General features: G+C 40.8%; 1 protein-coding gene and 1 long non-coding RNA gene across 7 annotated transcripts in view; one reads left to right on the plus strand and one right to left on the minus strand.

The window, feature by feature from the left end:
• Positions 1-669: 669 nt before the first annotated feature.
• The window catches only part of LOC310687161, a 37366-nt gene continuing 25890 nt past the window's right edge, over positions 670-12145 (minus strand). For 2 of the 3 annotated variants that reach the window (XR_014516283.1, XR_014516284.1), the window contains exon 3: positions 11278-11553. This is a non-coding gene — a long non-coding RNA (uncharacterized lncRNA). Of the gene's footprint in view, positions 744-11277; positions 11554-12145 lie in introns of those variants that run through there. The other variant, XR_014516282.1, reaches the window with a different exon arrangement.
• The window catches only part of SPI1 (Spi-1 proto-oncogene), a 28614-nt gene continuing 21433 nt past the window's right edge, over positions 4965-12145 (plus strand). Inside the window, exons 1-2 of one of the 4 annotated variants that reach the window (XM_083461602.1) lie at positions 5116-5134; positions 5276-5366. In XM_083461602.1, coding sequence (XP_083317728.1) covers positions 5322-5366 — 45 coding nt within the window. In that variant the 5' untranslated portion in view covers positions 5116-5134; positions 5276-5321. Of the gene's footprint in view, positions 5367-12145 lie in introns of all 4 variants that reach the window. The other 3 variants (XM_083461603.1, XM_083461604.1, XM_083461605.1) reach the window with 3 other exon arrangements.

Genomic DNA, 12145 nt, shown 5'->3' on the forward strand with positions numbered 1-12145 from the left:
GGACCTTTGGTTGGTCACCCTGGTTGTCCAGGGGGTCTGGTAGGAGTTTTTTCCAATTGGCAAAATTGGCCCAGCCTCTTGGTTTTTTCCGCCTACCTATAACAACCACCACAACTTTCATGGTATTTGGCGGTTAGCCATTGGAATGTGTTGTTGGTGTTTCGGGGGGCAAGGTGTGGCCATCGCCTACCCCATCAATTTTGGGTATTCTGCTAAAGGAATCAGGTGGTCGTGGATCCTGTCCGATGCCCGTGTGGCGGGTGGCCATGGCACGACCCTCGGTGACATCAGGAGAGTACCTATAGTTGTATTGGCATCAACAGGCTCCCCCTCCTGGTGGTTAACCCCTCCTCAAACTCACCCCTCTCCGAGTGGGTGGAGTCTAATGTTCCGTGGTCCAGTGCCTAAGCCAATACATTCTCACATGCTGTAATCAATAAAGTTGTGGCCTTTTCTTTGCCCATTGACCTTATATACTGTGTCCATGTGTCTTTATTCCCCAAGCAGGGATTGGGTCCTCAAATCACAATCTTATATTCAAGATCACTTCCATGCATGCAGTCACACACACATGCAATGAGATTAAATGTAATTTTTTTGTGTGGAAATATATCTTTGCAAACCATGTCAGTAAAAAGTGACCTTCAGGATGCTTTGGTCCTCTGCACCTTAACTGTATTGAAATGTACACATTTCCTTTCAGCTGAGCGACATGTAAGCAAGATTTGAATGAAGATGAATATCTGTGAAAATGATGAGATATGAGGAAAATCTCTTCATTCCTATTCCTTTGTCCTGTGACTTGTTTTAACTGTCTTAATACTGTGTTTTAAATTGTTGTAATCCACCCTAGGACCTGCTGTTGAAGGCCAGGTAATAGTAAAAACAGTAATAATCGTAATAATAATGACTGAGAGTTCTGCACTGTGCAGAGAATACTTCTATTCTAGCACAGAGAAGGCATGAAAGAGGCAAAATCTGATTGTTAAGAAAGTAACTGAAATAAAAATCAGATAGGTGATTATTGATGTGGTTTGGTTGGGAGGAAAAAGAAAGCACCTTAAATTGTGTGCAGGACTTGAGGGGAAACCACCTTAGTCTGATGTGGCTGGCAGCTATTGGGAGGGGGTAGAAGAACTGCTCTTCATTTCTGCAGTGGTATTTGCCTCTGATGTGCAGCATCAGATCATAACTATTCAGTATAGTGATGTTGAAGGAATATGATGTTCCTCCACACCAAATCTAACAACACAGGTGTCAAAGCTTAGACCATTTTCACATGAAACACATCTGCATCACAAACATATATTGGTTTTATTCCAGCCTAACTAGCATGGTGTTTCTGACAGAATTCTGAAAATTATAGTTTACTAAGGGTGTTGTGACCTCACCATTAGAGATATGCAGATTGGTTCAGAGTTCCACACTTACTAGAGTTGCCTCGACAGAAGTTATAATGAAAACAGAAAATTTAAAAAGCACAGAATGGAAAGGGGTAAAGTACTGGGTGGGGGGCTCATCACTAAAGCTGCCCCACAGACACTGTTCAATAGGTGCTTATGGCTCTCACACTGACACAATCCCATGTTGCACAGCACTCTATAACAGCAATGTGCGAACTCCCTGCAGGAAGAAGTGTAATAACAAATATATTAATGTACCAATGTCCCCAGGAAGCTACAGTAAGGTAGCCTCTCTTATACTTCCTGTCTAAGCTTTCCTAGTTCCTTCCCTAATACCTCCCTGCATATCCCTGGAAGCTGAGTCTTTTGACATAGTTCCATCTTTTATATTTTAAAAATGCATTAAATATATAGAGACAATAAATGTTTATACTGTACATCTTAATTCTTGCTTGGGATGGGCAAATCTGTGACTTTCAGTTTCCCAATCGTAGTTCAGTTCTTTACATTTCCACATCAGTTTGCATTTTTTAAAAAAGAAGTCATCGTCAAAATTCATCAGCATTTGAGTGTGAATTTCTACTAATGTACACATTTTTGTATGTAATTTCCCATAATATAAATACACCAGCAAAACAATTTCCCATAAATAATGTTATTTTTGCTAACATACATTTTTATGGTCACTTTACCCCAGTGTATGCACTTTTGTACACATTACTTGACTGAAGGACTGCACTGCAAAATTCAGAGGAGTGTGAATTTCAAAGGATATCTGTGTTTCGGTTCTTGTATTGTTTTGGAAAGTGCAGATTAGAGAGGCTTGCCTTTAAAACCAAACTGAATCAAAATTCCCCGTCACGCCTATTTATGGCCCAACCCAGCACAGGCTTGCTAGTATGTAGTGGTTTTGCTTTCGTTTTGCTGTTTCGTTTTGCTTCAGCCAACGTCTGGTGGCCACCATTTTATTTTCCTCAAATTCCCCCACTGTTTCATGATTCCAGGGCATTCGATGTGTGGGGCAGAATTGGTATGGCAGGTGTCTCCCCAAAAATGGCAGCAACCAGTTTCCCTTTAGAATGCGCTAGAACATCCTTTCTCCAACTTGGTTCCCACTGGAAGTTTTGGACGACAACTTCCAGTAGCCCCAGCCTCCATGTGCAAGCACAACATTATGGGCATTCTAGAAAAAGAACATGGTGGCTTCAAGGAAGCAGCCAATGATATCAGCTGCTACCACTGGAAAAAAGTAATTCCCACTGCTGAGTAAGCTATTTATGTGCATAAATGGGCGACAAAAACCCCTCATGCAGACTCATTCATCACTCATGACATATGTTTTGAATAGTTTCCATGTTAATTTTTTTCATTCAGAAGGAATGAATGTGCACAACTGCTAGCACTAAAAATTTCTCAGGGCGGCACCTGATCTCTCTACCTAATAATAATAATAATAATAATAATAATAATAATAATAATAATAATTTATTTATACCCTACCAATCTGGCTGGGTTTTCCCAGCCACTCTGGGTGGCTTCCAACAAAACACTAAAATACAATAACCTATTAAACATTAAACGCTTCCCTAAACAGGGCTGCCTTTAGATGTCTTCTAAAAGTTTGGTAGTTATTTTTCTCTTTGACATCTGGTGGGAGGGCGTACCAGAGGGCGGGCGCCACTACCGAGAAGGCCCTCTGCCTGGTTCCCTGTAACTTGGCTTCTCGCAGCGAGGGAACTGCCAGAAGGCCCTCGGCACTGGACCTCAGTGTCCAGGCAGAACGATGGAGGTACCTGATACTTCTTTAGATACACCAGCATTCACTTGAACCAGCAGTGATTTGTGGGCTGGCACAAGCAGGGCACTTGTCTTTCCAACACTAAGTGTCAATGCTGCTTACCAAGAGTAGTGGGGCAAGGAACAGTGGGCTCAGTGTGGCGCAGTGTCAGGAGTGATAGACTGGCTCTGCCACTGCCACTGCCCCTGCACCGTGCAGAGCTCTCTGTGCCTCACCACCCTCCTTTCGGGTAAGTGGCAGCGATGATTGCTGCCAGGAAGCCAGATACGCAAAGCCACCCTACCTGTGCCACCCCGCTGACCACTGCTGACCGCAACCATTTAGGTGGACCGAGGAAAGTTTTATCTGTATTGGTCTCAACTGATTTGTAATCAGAAGGAACTATTGCGCGGTGTGAAATGTACCAGGAGAGACACTTCATTTGATAGCCAATTACATCTTTTCTTTCATGCACACCATTGCTCTGTCTCTGATCAGGATCTGCTTATGTATTCAGCTGGCCGCTTCTGTAACAAGACTGCAATCTCTTTTCAGATGCAAAATTGCTTCTTCTCCTAGAAGATTTGTTTTTCCACTTAGCTGCATTATTGAAGATGCAGAGAGTAGAAATTTGATGAACATACTGGAATATACTGAAGAATCTCAGCCAAAAACACTAGGAGTCAGTTTCTCTCACTCACTCATAGTTACTAACAGGTTTTGTATGTTGAAGTTGGAATCCTAAAAGGGATAATTTTCAGTACAGGAAGGAGATAAAGGCATATGGGAGAAATGCGCCCCCCCCCCCAATTTATTTAATGCATTAACTGAGGAAGGAACACAAAAGATCTCAAGGTCTCCTCAAAAGTTTGCATAATTCTTACTTCCTATGGAATTATGGCAGCCTGGGAATTGTAGTTCTGTGAAGGAGAACCAGTGCTTTTTTCTGGGGGGTCTCAGGGCTACGCATACCCCTAAACATCTTGTGAATCTTTGTAGTTTTGTCCATTTACTGTATTTATTTTTACTGATTTGAAATATAAAATGGTGATTTTCTTGAGTCAAAATGAGAGTACCCCTAAACATTTTTTTTAATAAAAAAAAAGCACTGAGGAGAATTACGATTTTTAACAGATTTCAGTATCCCAATCTGTCCCCACCCCCTTTTGGGGGATAGTGTGGGGAGGGAAACCATGACAGTTGAGGTGGCATAATTCAATATATACTCGCAGTGTAAATAGATAAGGTCTCACTCTTCATGGCTGTCTATTACGATTATGCAAGTTTCCCTCACCATTGTTTGTTAGCTCTCCGAGGAATATTTATTGGTGGATGGCCATATAAATTTAATAAATAAATATTCAATAATATTATTCAAATGGTTCCTAACAGGGCCTCACAGACCCAAGGCCTCTTTCCAGGTCTTAATACACAGTATGATAAATGTTAATTACCCATTCACCAAGTTTCTTTCTAAATTCTTGCACAATTTTAGATCACGTTTTCTGTCTTTTATCACCCTGGCAGAACAGAATCACAAAAGCGGGTTCATGTTCCTGAATTCGTCCTATAGACAGTTGTCACAAATGACAGCCTGCCTAACTTGGTTATTCTGGAGAGAAGTGCAAATATCACAACATAAACTCATCATGGTTTCATCTAGAAATGTTATCTATCTGTACCAAGTTGCTAGTTCTTGCCTGGACTGGGCAATAATGTTTGCTGTTGGTTATGAAGCAAGTACCCGATCAGGCTGGCGACAGACTTCCTGTTAACACCACCACAACTCCTTAAATGTAATTTATGCAAACTGGTTGAAAGGCCGGGTTTTGTTCTGATGTCACACTGGGCTACAACAGCTCAAGGGCTATCTCCATCCTACAGATATGTAGTGAAATCAGGAACTTCAGATACGTCGAAGGGAAGAACTCACCTCCAGACCTTTTGGGGGAAAGTATGAAAACTAATTAGGGTCCTTCCTGTCCTGAGGTCAATCACTGCAAAGGGCCTTCAAGGAGTTCTGTTTTAATTTTAAAAACAGGATCGATGTTTTAATTTTTATTTATTTTTATTTGTTTGATGTCTTTTTACAAAGCTGGATAACTGAAATTAGAAAATTAGTTCGCAAAGAAGTTGACTGAATGTTGCAAACTTGCAAGATGGAAGGATTTTCCCTCATTTCCCCTGTAAGTATATGGCATTAATCCCAGTTTTGTGTCTTTGGCTTTGCCAACAGACTGCAAAACAAAATATGTATGATTTGTTGTTGAAAAAATGCCGTTCTTTTGTTATTTATAATACTAGAAAGTTTTCTGCTGGCTCGTGGGTGTATAAAATTAGTGATTTGTTATTTAATGAATGGATGGGAAGTTAGCATTTCCCCTCTGCTTCTTTTATCTCTTCTGCCTTTCACTGATATGACCCCATACAGTATTATTTTATGGGTATAATAAGCCAGCAGGCATCTGGGGGGGGGGGGACTTGGCTTTGTGGTTGACTGTTGGGTTTTGTGTGATACTGTAGGTATATTGTAATCTATAGCTAAATATAGGTTTTGGTGTTCATACTATATGGTTTTAGGCGACAAGGGAGAAAACAAAATACAAAGGAAAGAGAGTTATGTTCTAAGCATTTTAGGATTGTCCTCTCTTTTTAGGGACTGTATTTTCTTGTCAGTATCCGGATATTTCAGAGGAATTTCATATCTTTGTTTAGAACTCTTAGCTGTTACATTAAACAGAAGCAAAATCTCTTGACCTCATCTGGTTTTCCCAACTCCTCCATCTTAAGAGACAAAGGGGCAAGACTTTCCTGCTTAGGTTGATCAGATGGAATGTTCAGGGGATAAAAACCATTCTCTCTCTTTCCCCTCCTGCAGACTGAAGATTTATTAATATTTTACTATATGCTTGTTCCAATATTCTTGGTCGTTTTTATTTTTATTTATGTTAATTAGTATCAAATTAATAATTAATTTGGTTGGCATTTATAGTTTTCTAAGCACACAAATGCTGTCTTATATATTTGGAGTAGATTTCATCCGTGCTTGGAAAACTGGCAGGCCAGAAGTCTATTGAAATACGACCGATTGCTAAACATGTTTTCTCAGAAATACGTCTTTCTTGATCAAGTGGGACTTCCTTGTAAAAATATTGAGGTTTGTAGAATTTAAACAAATGCATATTTAATTTCAAAGGTGCCAATGAATCTTGCTTAACTGTGTAGGAGTACATATTAGGAAAAATAAGATAAGCAAATTTGATTTTTTCTTATCACCTGACATATGGCTGTGTGGTTGAGTAGGGCAGGCTTGTTTTCAGTTGCACTTTAGGATGCAGTGAAAGTAAGCAGAATACTAAATAATTTTGGATGTATCTTCATCAACATCTCCATCACCACTGTAAAGTAGTTAGACTATGTAGAATACTAAATCATTTGGCATATAGGTAAATGCATTTGCAAAACCACCCCTTAAAAAGTCAATATGAATTACTTTGCATTATCTCAGGCTACAATTTTTGCACACTTAGAAGGAAGCCTCACTAAAATATGTGGGCTTAACTTCTGAATAACCATGTGTAGGTTTGCACTGTAAATTACTTTTATTGCAGAATATTCTACAAGTTAATATATCTCATTGCACTATTTGCCAGGATGGGAATACTCCATGAATACCGAAAGCCAACAAAACATATACCTAATACTCTGTGTTGCTGGTTTACTTGCCTACTTGGTCTTCAATCTTCAGTCTCTTCCAGGCAACTTTTTTTATCGAGCATTCACCCTGATTTGTTTGGACAAATTTTGCATTGAAGTTATACCGCACCACTGTAGTTGTTTGTAAACTTATTTTATTTAAATTTACTGTTCATGGAGCATTCATTAAGACTTGTTTGTGCACTGCAATTATCCCACTCTGTCCGGGGCATTTCCCTATCGCTTTTCTCATCACAAAAGTTCATGTTTGTTTTTGGTTTGGGTTCTTAAAAAAGCACTACATGCACCATATTTGTGCAGCATCTGATTTAATCATACCCACAAAATAGTGGTAGTTTGGAAGTGGCCTTTGAGCATTTTCACAAAGGATGCTTGGACTGCAATTGTATGTACACTTATTTGGGAGTAGGTTCTATTCTATACAGTGTTATCAGGTTGCAGTAACTGCTTTGTAATGCAGCATGTGCCGCTTATGAATGGTACACAAAATACGTAGCATGACTTTTGAAAATAAAATGTACATTCTAGTCAACGTAGAGATCTCATGGGCAAATGTCCCATCCTGGACCCCTCCTTTGGAAGTGTTTGATTTAAAAATTATTATTTATCAAATTTATAAGTTCAAGCCATTCCTTGCTAAAAAGAAAAAGTTACAGAATGCTGAAAAATTAAATAATGCTTACTCAGTTTAAAAATGCCAAATTGTGGATACAGTGGTACCTCAGGTTAAGTAGTTAATTCGTTCCGGAGGTCTGTTCTTAACCTGAAGCACCAATTTAGCTAATGGGGCCTCCTGCTGCCGCCGCACCGCCGGAACCCGATTTCTGTTCTCAACCTGAAGCAAAGTTCTTAACCTGAAGCACTATTCTGGGTTAGCGGAGTGTGTAACCTGAAGCGTATGTAACCTGAAGCGTATGTAACCCGAGGTACCACTGTAGTCACGACTGCCAATTGTGACAGTTTCCCATGGAATGACAATTGCATATTGGGATTTTCCTGATTTAAAGATGATTGGAGTTATATTCTGATGAGAAGTTATCTATAATTCATAATCCCCAACATCTTGTAGCCTTGCATGTATTTACCCTCGGTTGGGGTTGCAAATTCTTGTGTGTGTGTTTGTGTCCACGTCGGATAAGGCAATATCCTGTTTAACAGGATGTAACCAGAAGCAGTCATGGGGGTATATGATATAACTCTTTCCAGTTAAGTGTTACTAAAGTTGCAGCCCTATGGACACTTACCAGAAAGCAGGGCCAGCTCAAAGCATATCACCACTAGAGGCAGGACAGCAAATTACACTCTCCCCCAAGTCAAAGAAGTTAATAATACAGAAAGTTAAGAGCATAAAACAAACCTGCTGGATCAGGCCAATGGCCCATCCAGTCCAGCATCATGTTCTCACAGTGGAAACAGCACTCGGCTCACCTGCGATTCCCAGCAACTGGTCTTCAGAGGCATAATGCCTCTGACAGTGGAGGTAAAGCATAGGCGTTGATCCCCTTATACAGTGGTACCTCTGGTTATGAACTTAATTCGTTCTGGAGGTCCATTCTTAACCTGAAACTGTTCTTAACCTGAGGTACCACTTTAGCTAATGGCGCCTCCCGCTGCCGCCGCATGATTTCTGTTCTCATCCTGAGGTAAAGTTCTTAATCTGAGGTACTACTTCCGGGTTAGCGGTGTCTGTAACCCGACGTGTTTGTAACCCGAGGTACCACTGTACTGCATGAATTTTTATAATCCTTTTTTTAAGCCATCCAAAATGGTGGCCACTACTGCCTTCTGGGAGAGCAAGTTCCATAGAAATTGCATGCTATGTGAAGAAGAGCTTTCTTTTATCTGTCATGAATCATCCTACATTCAGCATCACTGGATGTCTATGACTTCTAGTGTTATGAGAAAGGGAGAAAAAGCTTCTTGACTGACTTTTTCCATGCTATGGGTGGCCAATTTATTTTTCATCTGAGGCAGAGAATTCCACAAGCACCTTTCCCTGGCAATAAAAATGAACGTGTCTGAAATCTTAAAAATTGCTATCCTTTCATGATATCCAGAAGGTAGCTGCCCAACTTTGATCTTTGGTAGGTTTAACCCTGCTGGAAAGTATGTTCCACTGAAGTCACTGTAACTTACTTCTGAGTAAAAATGCATACACTTGGACTGAGAGAGCTGTATGGCTGCCAAGACAGGTTTTATGATGTGCCATTACAATTTTTTAGCTCCCTCTAAAGATTAAGCATGTTTCTGTGCACTTCTTTAAATGTATTTTTTGTTCTTGTTGTCATAGGGGTGTTTAAGTGGCTCTATGTGCACATACGTGTAGAAATGTTATGAGAGAATTGTCAGTTTGCATAACTCCTCCTGGGCAGATACGTTTTTAGAACCCTAAATATTTGTTGAAACCTGTTCACAGATTTTCACTGGAAATGGGACGTGGGCAACCAATTTCCATGTAGTGCCATTTTGGCTAAAAGTTGGGAAACAAATGTAACCAACAAATAAAACAAAGCATCTGAAAAAGCAAGCTATAGAGCTTGTTTCTGATTTTGCAATGAAACTCCTGTTTTGGTGCTAGTTGAGGGAACAAAAATCTTTTTCTTTTTCTTTTTATAACCGTTTCAGTCTTTAAAAAAGGGATGCATAAGAGAGCGAGGGCAAGGGAAGGCCCATAAATTGTTTTCCACAATCCCTAGTGTATCTTTTTTTGACGTAGATAAAGTACTACAGAAAAGGACAGGATAAAGCACTGAAGCTTCTTTGTGGGGGAGGGGAGGGATTTGACTCTTGCACCTTTAACAATTGAATGACAAGCTATACCTGCTGAAATCCCATCTTTTACACAACTATTAAAAGTGCAGGACCTCTGTCCTCTTTTTCACCTGGCCACCCTAGTCGCCAGTAACACATAGGTGCAAACCCTGCCTTTCCAAATTGTTGCAGCCCCAATAAAATGACAAGCTCCAAGCTTTCTGCCATAGAAATGCTAGGTTAATCCTACAGCCCTAGTGTAAAGCAACCCCATGGTATATGAGGGCAAGTGTGGTTCTGCGTATTCCACTGCCAGGTGGCTGACATGGCTGACACATACCCTTGTTGAAGTAGTGCAGATAATTTAGTTGACAGGAGTCTTCTGGGGTGGGTTCCTGCCTTTTCCAGGGATATTCCCCACACTCCCACTTTTATTAGGACATGAATATCTTCATTTCCCCAGGACAGCCCATCTATTTGTCATTAGACCTTACGAGGGTCCTTTGCCACCCCACCTGTCAATGATTAGGGCCAGGCTAAGTAAGTAAGGTGACTGGCCACAAGCCACACATTTTGAGGTACCATTAAATAGCAGTGACTAGTCAATAGGAACATAGGAAGCTGCCTTGTACTGAGTTAGTCCACTGGTCCACCTAGCTCACTAGTGGCTACACTCACTGGTAGCACCTCCAGGACTTCAGGAAGGAGTCTTGCCCAGCCCTACCTTGGGCTGGTAAAGGTAAAGGACCCCTGACAGTTAAGTCCAGTCGTGAACGACTCTGGGGTTGCAGCACTCATCTTGCTTTACTGGCCGAGGGAGCGGACGTTTGTCCGCAGACAGATTTTCTGGGTCATGTGGCCAGCATGACTAAGCCGCTTCTGGCGAAACCAGAGCAGTGCACGGAAACACCGTTCACCTTCCCACTGGAGTGGTACCTATTTATCTACTTGCACTTTGACGTGCTTTCGAACTGCTAGGTTGGCAGGAGCAGGGACCGAGCAACGGGAGCTCACCCCATCGCAGGGATTCAAACCACCGACCTTTTGGTCGGCAAGCCCTAGGCACAGTGGTTTAGATCACAGCGCCACCCACTGCGCTGGTACATCCTCCTAATTATTTAAGTTTATGTAGTACTATATTTTAACACCACTGTATGTGACATTTGGCTTTCCCCTGTCAGGCACCAAAATGCCTTGGCCAGACTGTGGCTGGGTCACAAACCAGAGTAGTGGCTCAGTGTTAAAAAACAGTATTGCCAGCAAAGCTCCCCAGGCTTCTCCTCATCTGCCTTCTCATTTGTCTTCCACTGTTTAGTTAATAACTTATTTGTTCACTGGGGCTTTTAAAAAAACACCAAGCAGAAGTTGCTCCCCTTGTTCTGCTGCTATTTAAATGTTACTTATATATTTTTTAATTTTGCTTCAGTTTATTTTTTATTTTCCTTTATTTTTATTTTATGTATTGTTTTTATTGCAGAGGTTAATGGTTGGTTGCACGTTGCCCTTTGGCAACTTCTTGGGAAGATGATTTTGTACATATCATGCAAATGAAATCAAATTAATGTTTTTGGCTACGTGCTTCAGCACTGAATCCTACCTTTCCCTGATAAGATGTTTGGAAGTGCTGCTCATGCAGTCAATATCACAGGCACAAAATGTAAGACTTAGCAGGGAAGAAAGAAATCCAGGGTGAATGATGAGAGATGTGCTTAATAAAGAAATAATATCAAGATGTCAGGGAGGCTGATATGCTCCGAGAAGGAACATTTAATATGATCTTCTAATCCTTTCTAAAAACCATACAGTTATTTTGTAATTCTTTCCAAGGAAATGAGGTTAGGTCTGTCCGTTAAACCAGCCTCAGCTGTGCATCACGGGGAGTCATGTTGGGTATTTCTGAATCATCTGCCAGAGAAAATTCATATCATAATTTAAAATAGCAAGATTAAACTGTGGTGCATTTATGGAGGAATTGGAATTGGCTGTATCTGGAGATGGACAAATCTCTCAAGTTCAGCTCTCCAAGTTTCTCATTTTTCAGTTTTTGATTCAGTTCTCAACATTTCTGCAACAATGTGTAATTTTAAATTCTTCATGAAAATTCATCAGCAAATCTTAGTGCAAATTTCTCCCAATAACCCTATTTTTGTATGCAGTTTTGACTAATATACAAATTTGTGCAAGCACTTTCCCCTAATATAATGCATTTTGTACTCTTCTTTCACTAATATATGCATTTTGTGCACACTTTATCCTGGTAAGGTAAAGGTAAAGGGACCCCTGACCATTAGGTCCAGTCGTGACCGACTCTGGGGTTGCGGCGCTCATCTCGCTTTATTGGCCAAAGGAGCCGGCGTACAGCTTCGGGGTCATGTGGCCAGCATGACTAAGCCACTTCTGGCAAACCAGAGCAGCGCACGGAAATGCTGTTTACCTTCCCGCCAGAGCAGTACCTATTTATCTATTTGCACTTTAACGTGCTTTCGAACTGCTGAGT

The sequence above is a fragment of the Podarcis liolepis genome (assembly GCF_965112155.1).
Source record: "Podarcis liolepis genome assembly, chromosome: 1".
Classification (NCBI taxonomy): Eukaryota; Metazoa; Chordata; class Lepidosauria; order Squamata; family Lacertidae; genus Podarcis; species Podarcis liolepis.